The 19,787-nt window shown below is 38.9% G+C and overlaps 1 protein-coding gene across 4 annotated transcripts in view; it reads right to left on the bottom strand.

Moving 5' to 3' along the window:
* The window catches only part of TUBGCP3 (tubulin gamma complex component 3), a 68,290-nt gene that overhangs the window by 10,798 nt on the left and 37,705 nt on the right, over positions 1 to 19,787 (bottom strand). For 3 of the 4 annotated variants that reach the window (XM_064503865.1, XM_064503866.1, XM_064503869.1), the window contains 8 exons: positions 18,587 to 18,655; positions 13,644 to 13,776; positions 12,149 to 12,315; positions 10,704 to 10,814; positions 10,200 to 10,308; positions 5,427 to 5,616; positions 3,995 to 4,130; positions 3,039 to 3,107 (listed from right to left, as the gene is read on the bottom strand). In XM_064503865.1, coding sequence (XP_064359935.1) covers positions 3,039 to 3,107; positions 3,995 to 4,130; positions 5,427 to 5,616; positions 10,200 to 10,308; positions 10,704 to 10,814; positions 12,149 to 12,315; positions 13,644 to 13,776; positions 18,587 to 18,655 — 984 coding nt within the window. The remainder of the gene's footprint in view (positions 1 to 3,038; positions 3,108 to 3,994; positions 4,131 to 5,426; positions 5,617 to 10,199; positions 10,309 to 10,703; positions 10,815 to 12,148; positions 12,316 to 13,643; positions 13,777 to 18,586; positions 18,656 to 19,787) is intronic. The other variant, XM_064503868.1, reaches the window with a different exon arrangement.

Genomic DNA, 19,787 nt, shown 5'->3' with positions numbered 1-19,787 from the left:
AATAAATAAAATACCATTTAAAAGCTGTACATTAACCTTGTACTGCATTGCAACAGCTGAATATTTTGTGGTAAGGTGGAATGAGAAGATATGGCTATCCAAAGACTATCTTCATCACAAACTGCAAAAGCAAAAGGCATAAGCTCAAAGCTCTTCCTCATAAGAGAGGTCAGCCCTAAGTTAAGGTTCCACTGAGGAATGGGATTTTGGATCAATGCTTTCAATGACAGGCTTTCCTCAAAGGACCCAACTCGGGGCGGGTAAGAATAAGCAAAATCCTCCTCTACCAGAAGCAGCAGACCTTGAAAGAGTTACCAAATGCCACATCTAAAACACTACAGTCACTTGATCTAGCCTCAAGAGCTACCAAGTATGCAGGCAGGCATGAAATACAGGCAATTTTGAGCAGGGCAGAGCTGCCAACCTGAGCCCTGTGAAAGCAGGCCAAAAGGTGAGGTACAGACTGATGCTTAAGGCATCAGGATTCCCTGTTTTTTGAAGCAGAACTGCCCCAGGCCTGAGAGGTTGGTCACTGGCACTTCTCATACTTCTGAGGGAGGCGAATATCACAGGTAAGGCATATAACGAGGGGCAGCCATGAGAGGAGGAATGTGTCTGCCAGGGATCAGCCAGTTCTAAAGAAAAGCATGTCCTGCTCTCGGTTGTCTGACAGAGCAGGTCCTGCATGTAGAGCTTCTGGTAGCCTAAACAAAGAAGCCTTTCCTATGCACTCCCTGATTTTGCTCTTGGGATGTGCTACCCGAGGAACACTCAATTTCTGTAAGTACATTCAGGCTTCAGGAGGATGTGAAATTCCTGAAGAGCAATATGAGGAGAGAGGTGCTGGGAAATGTGATGCTGCCTTGCTTTATGAAAAAAATGACAGTGGTGTTCTCCGCCAACACTTGCACACTGCTCTTCCTGATCTGTGGAGGAAATGCCTGGCAATTCCAACATCACATTCAGCAGGAGCTACAGTCAAAGGGTAGCAGTAGTTTGCAGCACAGTAGCTGATCAGGAAAACTCAGCACCCACTCACTGATATGGATAGCTTCTGTTACAAGCACTGAGGTGGGCATCCTCAGCACTGCAGAGAGCCTGAGCAGCTAGATCCCCAACTGAGAATAGGTGTGGCAAACTGCAAGGGAGCCCTCATTCACACCACCACTTGCAAGGAGCTGTGCAAAGAAGCACTTGACAACTGCAAAAACTGACAAGCAAGAAATATGGATGTGTTCCCAGTCACTTGAAAGCAAGTGCTCAAACCTTCCCATTTCTACTGTCCTGAAACCAATACCATGTGTCCTGGTGATATTTCCAGTGCAGGGGAAGATATCTTCTTCTTCCTCAAACAAGAAGCAGTCTGTGCAGAACGGAGGGTCATTTCCAGAGCTCCTTAGCAAGCTGGGAGGGAAATACTTCTCCCAGCTCCCCCTAGTTCTGAAGCACCAAGTCTGTCCAACTTCAAAAGGCATCAGAATGTGTAAAGGGAAACTGTCAAGTATATTTGCCTAATTCTTGCATGTCTTTACCAGAACAAAAAGAAAAAAGTATGTGTGACTGTGTAACTATGCATAATTATACATGCCACCTAAAACAAGTTTGGGCCTCCAAAATACTAAAGCTAGCTTTTTTCCTTGGCTCTCCAAACCACTGGAGTCAGGACAACAATTGAAACTGGCCAGAAAACTCACTGGGGAAAAGAGAGGGTAGAAGTCACTATAAGATGGTATAATCTCTGTCAACTGCCAGGGCAGGCCTTCAGACATGGGAGTGCTGCCATTTCTCAACAGTTTCTCAAACCTCACCCTCAAGCGTACTATCCTTTATGTACCCAAATGCACATCTCTTACACACAGTGCTGAAAGTTGTAACAGCACAGCAGCTCATCAAAAAAAAAAAAAAAAAAAAAAAAAAAGAAAAAAAAAAAGGAGCCTCATGTATGTGAAAAAAATGGCACAAGCAGATTTAAAAATACATTGCAGAGCAACACTCAGGATTTTGCCCCTCTTACTAACTGCAACAGCAGCTGCAAGCTGCACTGCTGAGGGCAGAGCTGTAGCATCTCCCCTGGTCCGGAGCACACTTCAACTGTGCCTGCTTACAGCCACCATTTTATTTGTTCATTTTAACACTGGAAGCATTCCCACAGCACAATATTCCCACATCATTATGCCCACACTATATTCCTGAGAAGACTGAAGAAAATGGTGCAGAAATGCACTAGAGGTTATTTACTTTTCTATAATGAGTCTTCCACATAGGCATCTTTGGTGTATCAAAATAAAATTAAATAAAAAGTTTAAAAAGTCCTCGGTACTGCTCTGATGCTTTTGCCAGTTTCAATTTGTTGCAGGATGAGAAAGTGACTCTATTTAAGGTTCCACCAACATGCCAGTTGTAAGAACTTGGACCAATGTGTTAAGAGTCAGCTGTTTCTTGGGAGGTTTTGAGCACTTTCAGTCCCAGCTGGGAGGAAGCATAAGAAAGAGTGAACAAGGGACAAAGCCTAAACAGTTCACTCTTCTCAAACTACACATGTAAGGACGATTCTTTCTGCTGATCAGACTTCCAACCTGATGTCTTGTTTAAAAAAAAAGTCATTATAGAGGCTAAAAGCATTCTAATCAACAGTGCAGCTATTTTCTCAGGAGTTCTAATGAATACTACCTATCAAATTTTATTTAAATAGTAGAAATAGGTTCTCCCCAAATACATTCTACAAATTATCCCAAATTAGCTGCTACAACCTTGATATAATGGAAGAAAAAGAACATTCCATTTATTAAGCACTTGCTAAAATCTCTGCTGGAACAGATGAATTAGTGATTTTCAGTAATGAATGTTTTAAATGTAGTTTTTCAGCACTCACTGCTAGTTTATAAAACTCAACTGTTTATACAGTGAGTTTGTCCTGGATGCCAAAAAAAAGTCTCTTTGATCTTACTTTCCAGAATAAAAAGTTATTTCAGTAACAAATTATTTAGCAATCCAAACCGGTATCAGAGATGTTCACAATCTGCAGTATATGGCATTACCGTTGCTATTGGCCCATCAACATGATAGTCTAAGCTGAAGACATCCCATCCAGTGTCCCCGGGAGACACCTGTATTTAAAAAAAGATGTTGCTTTTAGTGTTTAACCAGAGCATACTAGTGCTGAAGAAGTCTTATTTACTCTTCCATTCCCCGAAGCTTATGAAAAAACAAGTGCCATCATCACTGTCAATATGGAAGTTTCTTATCAAAAGGTACCCTCAGGAAATTAAGCAAAAATGATTTTAAGTTTGACACAAGGGTGGGATTTATCTTGCCAGGTGTTGTAACATCTTTTTTTTTTCCACTGGAGCTAATAAAAGAAATGTAGGGAAAGAGAGACTTCTCACACAGGACTCAGCCTAAAGTATAGGCTTACTAGAGATGTCTATATTTATTTGGATAACCCTCACCTCTGGGGCTGGAGCCTGAAAATTTCCTCATTTCCACACAAGTTTCTTACCAAAGATCTCCTTCACAAAATGCACTTCCATTTTCTTCACTTTGTAACTACCAGTCACAAAGAAATCATACCCCAGATTCTAGTAAGAGCAGCAGCAGTAGGAGTTGCCTGCAGAACTCCAAATCAGGACCACCAGCATCACTTACTGTTAGACTCAAAAACTTGACCTTGCATTGTCAACGAAATAACCACACTCCTGCATATCAAAATACAAATAGACAGTGGGCAGGAGATGGGAGAAGGGAAGACTTTTGAAGGAGGCTTACATAATTCAAAATAGGCTTCAGAGGAAAAAAAAGGAAAAACTGTATGTACTATATATGCACATGAAAATTTTGTTTCATACATGTGTCTGTATGTACACATACATACACATATAAAAATATATATATAAATATATATAAATACACGCGCGCACACACACACACACGCACACAGAGTAGGCATTTTTACTCATTTATCATTTCAGGTCAGAACCACCATGATGCAGCAGACCTCCAGAAGTCGAACATCCAGTCGTTTAAGAATCTCAGGATTATCAAACTGCGCGTTAGTTGCCCTTACAGCTGTTTCAAGAATTCCCGTCAGATTATGCTGATACAAAGTTGTAGCTGGTCGTGCAAGCTCTGGCCTGGAGGTTATGAAACAAACAAACAAAAAGTTATGGCACATCGCTGAGCTATTCGCAAATAGTGATTTGGCAGTAACTGCAGTACACAGTGAAAAAATCCCTGTCTTAACCACAGGGAAAATCAATGAGCAACATGTTTCAAACTATCTATTTGTGTGCAGCTATACATCTAAATAGCAGCGGATTTAGGAATAAATTCATTCTCATTTGATGTCAGTAATTTGAAGTTATCAGGATTGCTAGGATAATTATTCTGTAACTTTAGTTGCATATATATCTAAAATGAACAACAGTTGCATCATTAACATATAAAACCACTAATTAGATTTCATAATTCAAGCCACTAATAATATTTCATAATTTTGAAAGACTTACTGATTGTCATCCCGAGGGCTTAGAAATGCTGATGGAAGCACACAAGCCCACCTCCTCTGCGTAACTGCAACTTTCAGAATAGCTGTGACATGTGAGTGGCAAGTGTCTTGCACTCCTCTCCCCCATTAGCAGGACTGAAAAGCCCCTCACTGCTTCTGTCTCAAACGTAATACTGACTCCATGCACCAACCTTCATGCTATTTTTTGCTTAAAAAGCACGGACATGTACGTCGATACAAATGGTCACCAAAGTTGGTTTGGTGTACAAACAAGTTAATAGAAGCTCTAATACAAAGCCTGCCTCATAGACCGAAGGAGAGCTTTGTAAAGGACATTCTTGGCAGGCTAAGTTTCAGCAATAGGAACAGGATGTAAAAGCCAGCCAGCTTGCAAATACACTTTAAGAAGTGAGACTGATACTTGTGAGAGCAACTCAGTGCTTAAAACAAAAGAGGCTGGTGAGGTATTAGTACAATTTTCAGGATGCAAAGAGGGGTTTTGACACAATGTTTTTGACCAAACACTTTTGAAGTATTACAGAAGCCTAACATTCAGGGCAATGCTCACAAATGGCATTAAGAGCACCAGAAACTGAAGTTTTGTGCTTAAACTTCCTGGCAGGAGCAGGAGAAATGCAAATATCCTAGAGACTGTCCTAGAGTCAGAGTAAAGACAGCTATGTCAGTGCAGCTTTTCAGGGGATCCTGTAATTGTACTGTACTCACTTCCTCCCAAGAAAGAGAACTAAATGTCAGCCTCAGAGAAATCAAATCCAAAATGGAATTTAAAGATGTTCAGTAAACCCTTTGAGTAATAAGATACTTAAAGCATCCAGTTCTGAAAAAAAAGTATTTTCTGTGCGGATCATACACATCTGTAAGCATCAGAAATTCAACAAAATTACCCTTCATGCTCTCTTACTTGAGCAAGTCCATTAAGTGTCTGATAAAGTCTCCTTGGCCAAGTAGTAAATAGCGCCTCATGGCCTGCATGTGTTCCAGTAAGTTGTATTTCTTATTGAGAACATCAAGCAAGTATTTGCTGGTCTCAAAATAAGCTGCATCAATTTTTTCTTGAAATGCATTTTCCAGATCTGTGAACAAATCAGCAGCTAAAAAACAAATTAAGTAAGTATTTTCCAAAAATGAGGCAAAGAAAGTTTGAAGTTGAAGCATACAAGCAGAGAGGCTGCCACTAACTCTATTAACTTTACATTTAGCATAGCTATACAAAAGTGAAAGCAAGTCTAAAGCAGTCCATACTTCAACAATATTACTTCTAACCTGTGCCCAGCCTTCACCTTCCAGTAGGACCTTATATTATTTCATCACTTTTACAGAGAAAGTGAATTTTATTTTAATTTGCTGAAATACTGAAATACGCAGAATCAAACCATTTGCAGGAGAGCTCCAAAAGAACAGAATTAGGGAAAGCTCTTTTTCAGGGGGATGTAAATCAGAATTCATGTCAAAGGGTGAAAAATCAAAGAATCCATTGGAATGTTCAACAGAAAAGATTTCCTACTTATAAGTTAGAATGAGAGAGGAAGGAATATTCTTGCATTCTCTGGGGGAAGACAGCAACTTGGTGCTTTCTTCTCCACCTTTAATCACAGCAAGTTGGGGGGAGAAAGCAGAACATTACCATATTACAGGCAGCCTATTTCATTCTCTTCTACAACTACAAGCCTTTTAAGAAAGGAACTGCAATAAGGCTACTATGAGATAGCAGGAAAACAAATGCAACCTCTCCAGGCAAATTTGAGTAATCTCTAAGAACTGGACTGCCAATTACCATAAGATTCATGCCTTTCTCAGCTTTAAGGAAAGGATATACTCACACTTTCAACAGTTTTCAATTCCACAACTATTACTCTATGGTAATGGTAGAAACTGAAGATCCAGTTACCAGATCAGTCTAAGTCAGTGGACTACCTGCTCAAGGATAAGTTTCAAATTGTATTTTAGCCAGAAATAATCAGAACTAAATTTCACATGCTCTTTTGCTAAGTTTAAGGCCAGTTAATAAACCTGCTTTAAAACAAAGAGGAGCTCTAACAAAGAAGTCACTCTTTAATGAGGGCAGCCTTGCAAGGTCTGGTTCAGCGACACATGCTGAGGTTTCCAAACTCTCATTCAGTAACCTGCAAAGCTCTCTGCCATGAGACACTGAGTGCAAGCATGCACCGAGATGTCAAGGAAAAATGACGCTTGTGTAAAACATTCCTGTGCTCAAAATCTCTACACTAGAAGAGTGCTAATTGCTCAAGTAACACACATCAAGCTTATGAGATGTCAGAATTAATACTGACTAGGTAAAGAGTCCTCAAAGTAGCCTTTCCTGACTTCGCTGACTGACACCAAGGGAGGCATCTCACCAAGGTCTCTGCTGCAGCTCACTCCAGTCAAGACAGAAATCTGGTTTGATCTGACAGAGCAATTCTTGCATTGCTCAGGTAACACAGAACGCAGCGGCACTGTACCCACTGCTGGGAGAAAGGGAAGACCCTCATTCGGTGCAAACGGATTCATCTAGTTGGCAATGGTAACAACGCAGTAAGAACACCCAATCAATTCCAGCTTTCTCCTAGTCTCCCTCCAAGATCTTGGCCTCTTAATTTCCATCTCCAAAAGAGCAGTTCAAGTGTGGCTGCTTGCACAGGTAGCGGTATCAGCCATCGAAATGCTACAGGGCTTCACTGCCGGCTTTGGAGTAGGAAGGAAGAACTTCCTGAAGGGTAAGAAGCTGAAAGAGGAGTTTCACAGTGAGCTCACAGGAAGCTGCAACAGCCCGATGATCTGTTCCTGCAAGCCTCTTTCCAGAAGATGCTGTGAGCCTAAGAGACAAAGCAAAAGAGGCAACAAGCAAACCCAAAAGGAGCTATGGGCTAAAACCTTCAGTTACCTGATGCAGAGGTCAGGCCCAGGGCTGACTCGAGGCACAGCCAAAGCTGACGGACAGCAGGCAATTGTCTACTTTGCCTATGACAAGCCCAGTGAGCCACACTTGCTGCTCCTGCCTCTACTCAGGGAGGAGTGAGTATGTATCAGGCAGTGCCTATGGCTGAGGACACGCTGGCCAGTCTCGACTTCTTGATATCCCAAGCAGAAACAGGCCTGTCCCCTCTCCTTAGCACTGCCCCTTGGCTTGAGAGAAGTGGCCTGGCCCTAGTCCTTCTTCTCTGAGACAGCAAAATTCAAGCTGACAGCACAGGCAATGCACCATCTCTTTTTGACATGAATAACTGCTCAGAAAGGTTGCTTGAATTATATCAAGGTTCAGGCACAAGTTTTTAAAGCTGTGCAAAACTCTCTCAGAACACTGTGGAAGCCAGAAATGGGTCAAGAAAGGACTGGGCAGAAGCACTGACAAGCTCATAATTTGCTGCTGAACTCAGTGATCTTGTACAGTTCCTAGTTCAGAAGTACCCAAACTGCTGACAGTTAGAGGTTGGAGCTGGGATCACTTTAGCAGCCTTCTACTGTTCTTCCCTAAGTGCCTGCTACAATGCCCTGTCAGGTAATGACTGACTTGTACACTCTTCTGCATCTCTGACATCCTATTTTTATATATCTTCAGGCAGTTTTTTACATAATTATCACTACAGCATCAAAAGTAACTGGGGAAACATGAGAGTTAGTTTCAAAGCAAATTAAAGCAATAAAAATATAAAGCCAAAAACCATGATAGGTTCAGATTTAAAATGAGAAAAAGCATCCAGAATTCAAGCTGGCATTCTGTCCCCCTGTCATCTTATTACGAGTAATTATCTGAAGGGACACTCAGGATGTTGCCAGATGACACAACTAAGACTCAACATATAAGCAGGACAGGATGTATTTTCAACATCATTGACACAGAATGTTCTTTCTGGAATTAATGGGCAAAATACCCCATGAATACAAATGCAGTCTCATACAAAATTAAGGTAGTCCAATACTGTGAGGTATTTAGGCTACAAGCCATAAGCTTGGCACAGCTGCAGCACATTACAAATACAGTAGATAATGATCATTTCTAAAACTACACTTCTGTCTGAAATTGGTATTCTCAGTGCTTAAGATCACATGCTTGCTTAAGAGCATGCTCTGAAGCTCACATCCCCTATATAATAAGGAACCTATATTTGTGCAGATCCTCCATTCAACCAAGCAGAGGCAAACAGAAATACAAACTAAAAAGAAAGGAAAAGCACAGTCATAAACTCTGTGTCAAGTGGTGAGAGTGGTGTACCTAAAGATTATTTATAGTCTAACTAAGACTATTTTAGACTTATTTTGACTTTTTTGAGTAGCTGGCAAGCTTATATTTCAAATGCATCTACAGCCCCTGTTAACCTAACCCTGACCCTCTTTGCACTTTAAGGCCATCTTTGACCAGGCAAGCACTGCACGTGGTACAAAATCACATTATTGGATAAAACCTTCCTTCAGACAGGAATTGGATTGTATTATTAGAACCCCTTTCATGGAAGTACTCATCCTAAAAAGCTATGCTGTGAAGAGTTAATATAAAACCTAACCCCAAATTAATTTCCAAATCAAGTTTCAAATTTAGATACAGGCAAGAGAAAAAGTAAAATTGTATTTGAGAATAGATAAAACAGAAAAAATATTGTACAAGATGTCAAAACATGCAGAGAGGATGTTCTTAGAAGATTAAGTTAAGATCTTGGCAGAAGACAAGCATCTAGATAATTCTCTTAACAAAAGCTGGTTATGCTAGCATGACCTCACTATACTTCTATAAACTATGTACAACAGCATCAGAGAAAATACCTTGGTCACCTACACCTCAATGAATAATACTCTTTTTGGTGTACTAAACAAGTTATAAGAAGAAGTTAAAGAAGCTGAATATCATTTCACCAGAAAAAAGCAAGTCATCATTTTTCCCAGATGTAGCAGCACCCTAAAACATTACGAAGTATTTGCACAAGAAGTCTCAATTTTCTGTGTTCTAAATGTTTACTATTTGCTATCTTTCATCATAACAACTCTAACCTTATTGCAAAGAATATGTCACCAAAGAATAACTGCAAATGGCATTTAATCTCTCGTTCATGAAAATTGAAATCTTTCTTTCATAGTAAGATGTAATCTGAATGAATTCTGAAAGTTAAACTTTGTTTGGCTTAATGTTTAATAGCTGGCAACCCCACTTTTCAGTAATCTTCAAAAATAATTTTACTACCATTCGACATACTCAATTTTCTTCAGATATATTATAGAGTGCAATTATAGAAAGGCTTCTGTACTCTGTTTTTATTGTGCATTCCTTTTACTTACAACTAATACAATAATTTTTAAAAATCACGGAATTAATTCAATATCACTATGAATCACATGACAAAGTATATTTGATGAGAAGTCACTAGTACTCTCACGGCAGCATTCAAGAATACACGCCAAAAAAGAAATATCAGATGAAAGGTTGATCATGTCTGATTTCATTCAAAATTCCAGTACATTAACAACCATCTAACAAACCTATAAAATTAAAGACAAGAAAATTGCACATGTGCTTCTCAATACAGCTTTTGTAAAAAGCAAGTATCTACTAAAATACCTATATTTTAAGGCATGTGGGACTTTTGTACTCCTACCATGCTATCCAAAATGTCACTCTGTAGTCTAAACCATGTATTGTACAGGGCTCAGTTAAAAGAAAAGTTGACCAATTCTGATACTCTACCATCTTTTGGAGATTCTGCAGACTTTGCAACGGCAATCATTTTTGTGGATGGAGTCTGATCATGGCAAACTTGATGCAAGAAGTTTATGGATTTTCCTATTAGGAGGACCTGAACACAAGAGGACGATTTTTTAAAAATGACTTGCGTATAAGAGAAAACAAACACACAAGACCCCAAAACCTCAAGGATAACAGGGTACTATGTCAGCTTTCAATTGGCTTTTAGCTTCACAATCCCAGCCACAGCAAACCAGAACCTCACTGTTAACACAGAATGGTTTTAAATGCAAAATTGTTTCCCCCCCTCCAGACTCCCTTTAAGCAAAGATAATCAGTTACAGAATGTAAAGGAGAAACAGTCTTACAGCTCTCCTCTGCCAACAAACAATCCAATTAATATAGCTCTTCTTAAGACAAATATTTAAACTTCAGCTGCATTCTCTTAATGAGTCTAAATAAGAGCATAGGGCCAAAAAATCTTTAGAAGATTTTTTTTATTCATACCTTTTTTGATTGCTCCATTGTAATAAAAGAAGGGATCATTGATTTCCTCAAAGTATATTTGTCATGCCACAACCGATCAGTTTTAACTGTAGGATCTGAAGCTACAAAAAACTGTAGATTGATAAAAATATTAAGAACAAAAAAGAAACAGACTCTTTCCCCTTGTATTTCGCTTATATATTGAGACACCTGAGAAGTATTTATGAGTTGTCTTTTTAACTAGAAAAGCTAAAAAAAAAATTTTATGGATAACATATAGATTTGTCCTGGTAACTGATAGGAAATTTTATCTTGATCAATATGAACTCTGAAGAAAAAATGTTAAAGAACAGTCCCACACAATTTAATTTCCTTCTGTAAGTTATGAAACCTTGACTACCTCAGGAAACAGTAAGATGTATTATCTAGAAGACATCCATTAAGAAATACAGAAGCGCATTACAGACAGCATTCAGACAGCTAGTTAGACAGCTAGGGTAGGAGATCAAAGTCAGAATACAATTTTAATACTCTTTTATTTTACTGATTCTATTTTTCACTTGAAGCCCTTTGGATTTTCTCCTATTTTAGCAGATGCAGAAGGAATTATAGAAAATGAGAAATCCTGCTGCAATTGAACTGGTGATCAAATGCCAAGGTCTCTCAACTCTACATAGAAGGATACCATTTTTTATAACAAACAATCTACATGATTAGTTTCATTAAAATAAGTTGTGGAAGGACATCCTGTCATGCAAGACATCCATTTTTGGACAAGAACTTTTTTCACCCCCTCTAAATAACATTTCTACCAAGAATGGCCAATTGTCTTTGTGTGAAAACTGTGTCCGAAGTGTGAAAACTGTAACTTGGTATACCACAGTGATTTCAGTATTAAGAACATTCTTAAAGTGCACAAGTAGATTTTTAAACACAGAGTTGAAAGCTAATAGATGATTAAAGAAAAAGAAAAGAAAAACAAGTTTGAGAGGTACCAAGACAGACGAGTGAAGCTTATTTGAAACAAATAGGGAGGAGAGCAAGAGGGGGGAGATTGAGAGGGCAACAGGGAAGGAGTGAAGGAGGGGAGAGGGGAGAGAGAGAAGGGGGGGGAGAGACTCAGACAGACAGAGAGGAAAGAGGGAGGGAGATAAAGAGGAGATGACCTTCTCTTTTTTCAGTAACAAGCATCTATCACTAGTCTACTATCATGCCTCTCCTAAGAGGACCCAAGATACGATTCATTAAAGGCAACATACTGCATCATTGCAGCCACCAGACATCCCACAGGCACTGAATGCATGGAGAAAAAGAAGTTACATTTCATGTTACTACTGTATATGTGACTTACTTATTTTCTATATGATTCAGTCCCAGTTTACTTTCCTAATTCTTCTCTAAGGTTCCCATAAATCCCACTCCCACCAAGCAAATTAACAAAGTATGTACTGTTACATATAAATTACCTCATGGTATGTATCCTCCAGCTCTCCATCATAAATCCAGCGATAAAGGAAATTCAGTACAGGATGAGATACTAGGCCAAGAATGTGCTGAACCAGAGATCTCATGTAGGGATCTCCTGTTTTAGTATAGGCATGAACTGCTGAAGCCAGTTCGCCACCTTTTCTCCCTGTAAGATCATAGGGGAGCAGAACAGAAGTATATGAAGGAAAAGTACATACATCACAGTTAAAAATTTCTGCAGCCATTGACTAAAGCTAGTCCTGTGTCACTCTGAGGGCTTGCTGAACAGCAATTTTAAAATAGAGCAAAAATACATTATTTATGTTGACAGGAAGTGCTTAGATTTTAAAGCATGAATCATTAATCTCACTAAAGCAGTAGTAAACCAAGTGCCCTGACACAGTGTTCTGTCTGCTTAATGCTAGCATGGAGCAATGCAAACTGTAAGGTATCAAATCACTCATTGAGGATTAATTTTATACTTGTGGATTTTTCTCTACCAGAAGGGAGCCTTAGTATTTGGTTTCTGTCTCTCCTGTCCTTGCTTGTCTCTCACACCTTCTGTGTGCATACATGCACACAGACACTGTGCATACATGCACACAGACACATCTTTTCTGCTTCTCAGTTATAGTCCCCCACAGAGCCTTTTAGGTAAGAGGCTGCCAAAAACAGCAGATCTAGTACTTATTTTGCTGTTAACTTGCACAGCTGAAAGTTTTTTCCAGCACAGGCTGCAGCATTCAAAAATTTCATGAATGTCTTGGAAGTGAAGCCTGCTTGTCTCAAATCATACCAATGCCAATAATTAAGGTAAAATGGAAGTCCTAAGATTTTTCAGTTAAGACGTTCTTTCCAAATGGCCACAGTCTCCATATACCTTCCAAGGCAGCAAAGCTGAAGTTCCCTCAGGAATAAGCATAGCCTATATGCTGGTCACTGGCCAAAATTTTGGTGAACTCTAACACTATTCCTCAGCTCTTTCTTGTGGGTCACCAACACACCCACACACTGTTTGCAATTTGTGAAGTTTTGTTGTTTCACATGAATCTGCAGACGAGTTGCAAATCACTGTTATATGCCATCAGGAAAGACAGAGGAATATTCATACACAACGAAGAGACTGCAAAGTGCCAAGCATTTCACAGTGTGTAAGTGGGGTTTTCCACAGTGAAATACTCTCTGAAAGACGTATAAAACTGAGTAATTGAGAAAGTGTGAAAGGTGTGTCCTTAAAATTTAAAAGATTTCCTAAGCATGTCCTTGTAAAAAAAAAAAAAAAAAAAAAAAAAAAAAAAAAAAGATGTTGGAGTACATCAAAACAGCATTATAATTCCTCAGTTTTCTACTTAAACTAAGAGAGATACTCCTGTGGATTAGCTACTCAAAAATTTCTAAAAACATAATAGTAATATTACAGATATCTACATTTGGCATGCTAAGTTACAAAGTTATAAAACTTCCCAAAAAATGTTAAATGAACTTTAAACAGACCTTGACAGTGATCAACAAGTGCTGCAAGAGTCTTTAACCTTATTTTAGGATCATATGTCCACACTAGAAGACGACGAAGTGTTAAACTGCTTTCAAGTCCCAAATTCACGCCCTGATCATCTTCCAATTGCAGCTGATCAAATTAGAAACAGACAGACACATCAAGGAACAAAACCAGCAGGTACTGAGGCAGAAGTGGTATTTCATAATTTTTCTTCTAAAGTTAGCTTTTGCTAATACACTCAAAGTACCCAATATTACATGTCCTCTCATAAAATCATTGGCCTAAAACTTGAGAGCCCCACAAATGGAAATAGAGAATCAAGGTGAAAGAACAGAGACAAGCAGAAGTGTAATGAGTCAGATAGAATAAAGAGGTTAAGAAAGTTAAAGAAACCAAGGTGATGGCTAGTCAGTCACAAAAGAAGAGAAGGGCAGAGGCAAACAAAGCAGAGATCCTGAAAGACAGCAAATGGTGACCAAAGAGATGCTCTGAGAAGAGTAGAGAAAAAAAACATATAAAGAAAAATCTGAAGAGTGCAGGAGGTAAAATTTCTATTACTGCACAGTCAACTTATTTTAGCTCAATATGGGACAAATTCTGTTTAATGCCTTCCTCCAGAAGCCAACAGAACTCAAGTTAGCTATACAATGAGATTAAGTAATTGCTACCATCAATCCAAACATTAAAAGATATGATAGGAAAAAACTGTTACAATGTGACTGCCACATGTATGAAGTTTTCCAGCACCATGGAGAATGAAAACTATTTGCATTTGAGATGTCACAGGTACAGATGGGTTAAGTAATCTAGGATCCCCCTCACTCCTAAAAATGGAACATTCCCCATAACTAGCCAAGGCCACTTCACATCTCCATAACCATTTCCCAACAATTGACAAGAGATGGGCAAAGAACAGTCTGCTGTTTTGCTTCCTAAGAAGTGAATGTAGTACACCAATGTAAATGTTCGTTACAGATCTCAGTAAGAAACGCACTCAGACTTCATAAGGTATTGGTTAAAACAACAGTTACTGGAGATAACATGAGAAGAAAAAAGGGGATAGCATAGATAGCCCTTCAGATGCTGGGAACCTCGTGTTGTCCAGCATCAGACAGACCTCTAGTCAGGGCATGGCACACTGCACAGATCCCATCCATACTGCGGTTCACTGGCATTATGGTCTTTAGAATTCTTAAAGAATGTTTTTGGAGGTAAACAATTCTATTCATCATTTCTACTGTCAAGCAAAATGATGTTCATATGGGAACATGCTGCTTCTTTTGAAGACAAAGACACACACACACTGGCGGCATAATTGCTGCTGCCAAGTGGGACCTGCCTACAGGCTTCTCTGTTACCATAAGCTGGCTCAGTTTATCCTGTGGCCAAGTGATATGCACAGCACAGCACAGCATAGCACAGCACAAGCCTGTGCCTGCTCAGGTGAACTGTTATGTGGATCACTAATTCCTCAGTGTACAATAGTCTTCTGGTTAGGACCACTACAAGTGCCTTCTTAAGAGGATTCAGCTCTGGCAGGAAAAGAGCACAGCCTAAGAACACAGAAGCAAGTTCCTGGGGCAGTCCAAGCAGATAAACTCTTGGGAAAGGTATTTTCTTTCCTCCTGTATGCTACAAACAACCAACCTATATCCCAGATTTTGTTTCCACATTTAGCACTTTTTTTCCCAAAAATACATTGTATTTTGTATTCAAACTTAAAAGACTAGCGTGTTTCTGGTGGGCTACGCTCAAGAAAGTCCACAGCCTTGAAGTGCAGAGAATGCTGTCAAAAGCAAGCAGAAAGAAAGTAGGGAAGATTAAAAAGAGTTGGACCTCTTTAGTCTAGCAAGACAAAAGTACATGACTGTTAATAAAATATATTACTTCTCCTGATGAACTTTGCCAGCTCTCTAAACATCCAACAATGTAAACACAGAAAAAGAAAGAAATGTGAGCTGTTGACACAAGGACTGACTAGCTACAAATTAAAGCAAACTAAGTTAGACGTTTTCTACTACCGTCTGAACAATGAGATTCCAGAAAAGCATTCTAATTCAGAAGCTAATAAATTTAATTAGCTTTAAGACTGAGCTTAATGTGGATGGCAGTGGACCGATCTGATAGTCCTGCGTCCGTATTATCTTTTTTTTTTTAAATTCATCTTGGAAGAAGATGGGAATTGGCATTATCTAAGAGAGATACGGGAGAGAGAATTAAGAGACCACCTTTCTCTTTAGAAAAAGAATTACAAGCTAACACCATCATGGAAGTGCATTTTCAAAGAGGCTGACAATTGAAAAACAGTCTGCAAAGAAAAGCTGATGGAAAAGTACACTTACAGGGGAAGAAACATGTTTGGGAGAACTTCTGAATGAGTAATAAAAAGCTATAGAGAAGACAATACAGAACTCTTATGATGAGATTCTTGTTGTGTACTATCTACAACTGAATGGCAGCTAAATGGAACTGCAGCTAACTGAACTCCTAAACTGACTCCCTGTATAACCTCATAAATACAAGCAAGCAATATGCATTCACTTCTATGACCCAATCTTTTACATATTTTCAAGCAATTAAAATGTACAATTTTGTAAATAAAGTCTTCCAAAAAAGTAGATTTTCCACCACTTTTTAAAATAAAATTGATAAGTGTTGCTCACCTCTGGGATAATCTGGAGCAAGTCTTGAGTATTCTGAAATCCTTCTTAAAGATTTCTGCCCCATCAATTAGGAACAAAAGAAATGGCCGCCTGTGTCAGAACACCGGCTAGATGGACTACTGCTCTATCTCCAGTAATGACAAAAGGAAACGTTGTGCACAGAGAGCACACAAAGCTGATCCCTCTTCTGCAGTCCATTGCCCTTGGGTTCCCCCTGAGCCCCAGTCACTGTGTTCAGAATGTCATCCTTTCTTAGCCCTTTCAGTACCTGTTTGCAGATGTGCCTTCCATGAATTTGTCTAATTCTCTTTTCAATCTGTTGATGGCCACAATATTTTGAGGAAACAAATATGAAAAGTTGGCCACTCTTCTCTCCTGCTCATTTAACCAAGTAACCCCTTTCTTCTCATAGCCAACTTTGTATTCAGCTTATCCTTCATAATTTTAGAAACCAAAGCCACTCTTCCCTGAGCCTTTTTCTCTTCAGCCTCAAGACTCAGTCTGTCTCCCCTTTCCCCATATGGCAGCTGTCCCATACTCCTAATGATTTTAGCTGTCCTTCTCCCTGCTTAGTCTCTACCTCCCCAATACACTTCCTGCAAGGCAGACATCAGCCCTGCACACACAGCACTCCAGCTGGGAGCAAAGCAACGTCTCCAACAGTGCCGTGCTAACATCCACTACCTTGTTCAGGCCACTGCACGCTGAGTCCCACAGTGCAGGTAACTGCCCGAGAGGACACCAAGGTGATTCCTGAATTGGGCCTGATGGTGCCAAGTTCAGCATCGGGGAGGCGTGCACTAGATTAGCTTTCCTCCAGACAAAATGCTCCCGTATCTCCCACACTGGAGCTTCCCAACACCTGTTTGCTCACACACTCAGCTTCATGCAGTTCCTTGCCATGGCCTCAACAGCCAGCTCCCCCAGAGCTCCCCAGTACAAGAGAGACATGGACACGCTGGAGTGTGTCCAGTAAAGGGCAGATGATTAAGGAGTTGGAACATCTGACATACAAGGAGAGGCTGAGAAAGCTGGGACTGTTCAGCCTGGAGAAGAGAAGGCAAGGGGGGATCTTATCAATGTGTATAAATACCTGATGGGGGGAGTAAAGAAGACAGAGCCAGACTCTTACCAGTGGTGCCAAGGGAAAAGGTTAGAGGCAACAGGCACACATTAAAACACAGAAAATCCCATTTAAAACGAGCGGGAAAGAACAGGTTTTTTACTGCAAGAGTGAAAAGTGTAACTAAATTACAAGGCTACATGAAACCACAGCTCCAGGATGCAGATCGCACAATCTAATATTTCCTCAAATTCCTGAAAATACTACTTCTTAGTGAAATGGATATCACATTTAAGGGCAACTAGTTGAAAGTCATCTACAAAAAGTTTTTTCCAGGAAAATCATAATTCCATAGATCAAAAAGCTGAAGACAAAGAAGATGCATGTTCTATTTTCTCTGGCAGCCAGAGCAAAAACAAACAAACAAAAAAACACACAAACAGCAAGTATGATAAGCATTCCATTAGCCAGGAATGTTAAAGGACATACTCTAAGTGAGTCAAAACTATAGAGTTTCTTAATGGGCAATTACTTAACTTTAAGATTATTCTAAGAATTGACCTTTCTCAATTAAAAATAATTACCTCCTTCAAAATCCTTTATAACAAAGTAGGTACCAAAAAAAGATTTTATTTTTATTTTAGTGCTATAAGTTGATCTAGTTCACATACCTATAAAGATTTGTAGATAAGCTGCAGATTGTCACCACTAACCTGGTTTATAACACACAAAAAATAATACAACATTGAAATATCTTAGTCTCTCAATACAGTGGAAGGGGCAAGGAAAACATACAAACTGCACTAGACAGAATAAAAAGGTGAAACTGTCCTAGTTGCTGAACCATGCATTGCCTGAAATACTGGAAGAAAAAAATCTCCCTTTAGAAAGATGTGGCAAACTAATATTTGGGATTTCAGTGATAGTAAAGATATCACACAAGATGAAACTGCTAGAAATGAGGCAAGAAAGGACAGAGGCTTAGAAACAAGGATTCCATTCCTTACTTACATAAAACATCAAATTGTATGGTGAATTTTTAAGAGGAAAATACTCATTGGTACATATATCCAAAAAGTAAGCCCTGTACACTATCAGTAGAAGCTGTTGCACATCCTTCCCTTTCTAAAGGGACACCTAGGTATACCATCTGGGAGTTATTTTGCTTTACACTGTCTGAATAAGAAAGTTAAATAAGAACTACCTAACTTACCTGAGAGTGTAAAACAGAGAGAAGTCGGTAGTATTCTTTGAGTTCCTGATGTAAGGCTGCACAAAAACTCTGTAAGAGGAAGAAAAAATTATCAGGAAAATTCTTTCTGCTTTAATCCAGAATAGTTTTCATCAAACCATCATATTGTGAAAGTAGTTAGAAATTTTCTAAAAGGAATCAACCTACAAGTTTCACCACAAAAGCCCAATCTTAAAAAATTGGCCCATGTAATAGGAACATACACGTAAGTGCTTTCTGAAGAGATAACGCAGTCCTTTTCCAAGAATACACACACACTAACAACTGAATTTCTGTTGCTTCTGTCTTGATTCTATCAACAGATTAAACCATGATAAGTATAACTCTCCAAAAATAAAGCATTTCAATTAAGACAGTAAAAATTACTATAGGGAAGCTTAAATCAAAACACGACCCAAAAGAAATATTCTCTTTAATAACTATGTAAAAGACGGTATGTAATAGAGTTCCAATTTCATAAGGGTCTCTAATAATAGAACATAAAAGTTAGGCAACTATGATAGTATTTACAATATAGACTGTATGACGTGATCAAGAATACACATTGCTTGTGAAAGAATACTCCCTCTATAAGTGTTGCTTGATCAAGCTATTTAAATCCTTGTCCTTTTAGCAGTTGCTAGTCATGCACAATTCTTTACTTGACATGGAAGATATAATCCTAAAAAAATTATAAAATGTGCAGAATTCAACAGGCCTGAACTGAAGACAAGATTTCTCTTTGTAAAACTATTCTGAGTATAATTATTTTGGGTAAAAAAAAAAAAAAAGGAATGATTTTAAAAATAATTCCTGAAAGAATATTTGTTTAGTAATGGATAACTTCCTATGGTTTGGGGGGTTGGTTTGTTTTTTTGGTTTGTTGGGGTTTTTTTTATCTAGCATACAGACTAAAAAAAATCCCTGCAAGACATTTTCTCAAATGGAATTAAAAATATTGGACATTAATTTTGGACTGAGTTTAAAATTTTGGACTGATAGCTCATAAACAGTCTTTTTTAAAGAGTGCTTCTGTGTGTACACAAATTCTGCTTCAGAACTGATTTCTTAATCAACTGTCAGCTAGTGATTTTGGTTTCTATTCCAAACAACTACAAGCAGAACAGAGACATATTCATGGAAACTTAAAATGTCAAGAGTACCTAGAGCCAATCCCCACACT

Source organism: Dromaius novaehollandiae, chromosome 1, assembly GCF_036370855.1.
Source record: "Dromaius novaehollandiae isolate bDroNov1 chromosome 1, bDroNov1.hap1, whole genome shotgun sequence".
Taxonomy (NCBI): Eukaryota; Metazoa; Chordata; class Aves; order Casuariiformes; family Dromaiidae; genus Dromaius; species Dromaius novaehollandiae.
Note: the sequence above shows the minus strand (reverse complement) of the source record. Positions and strands in the feature narration are given on the sequence as shown.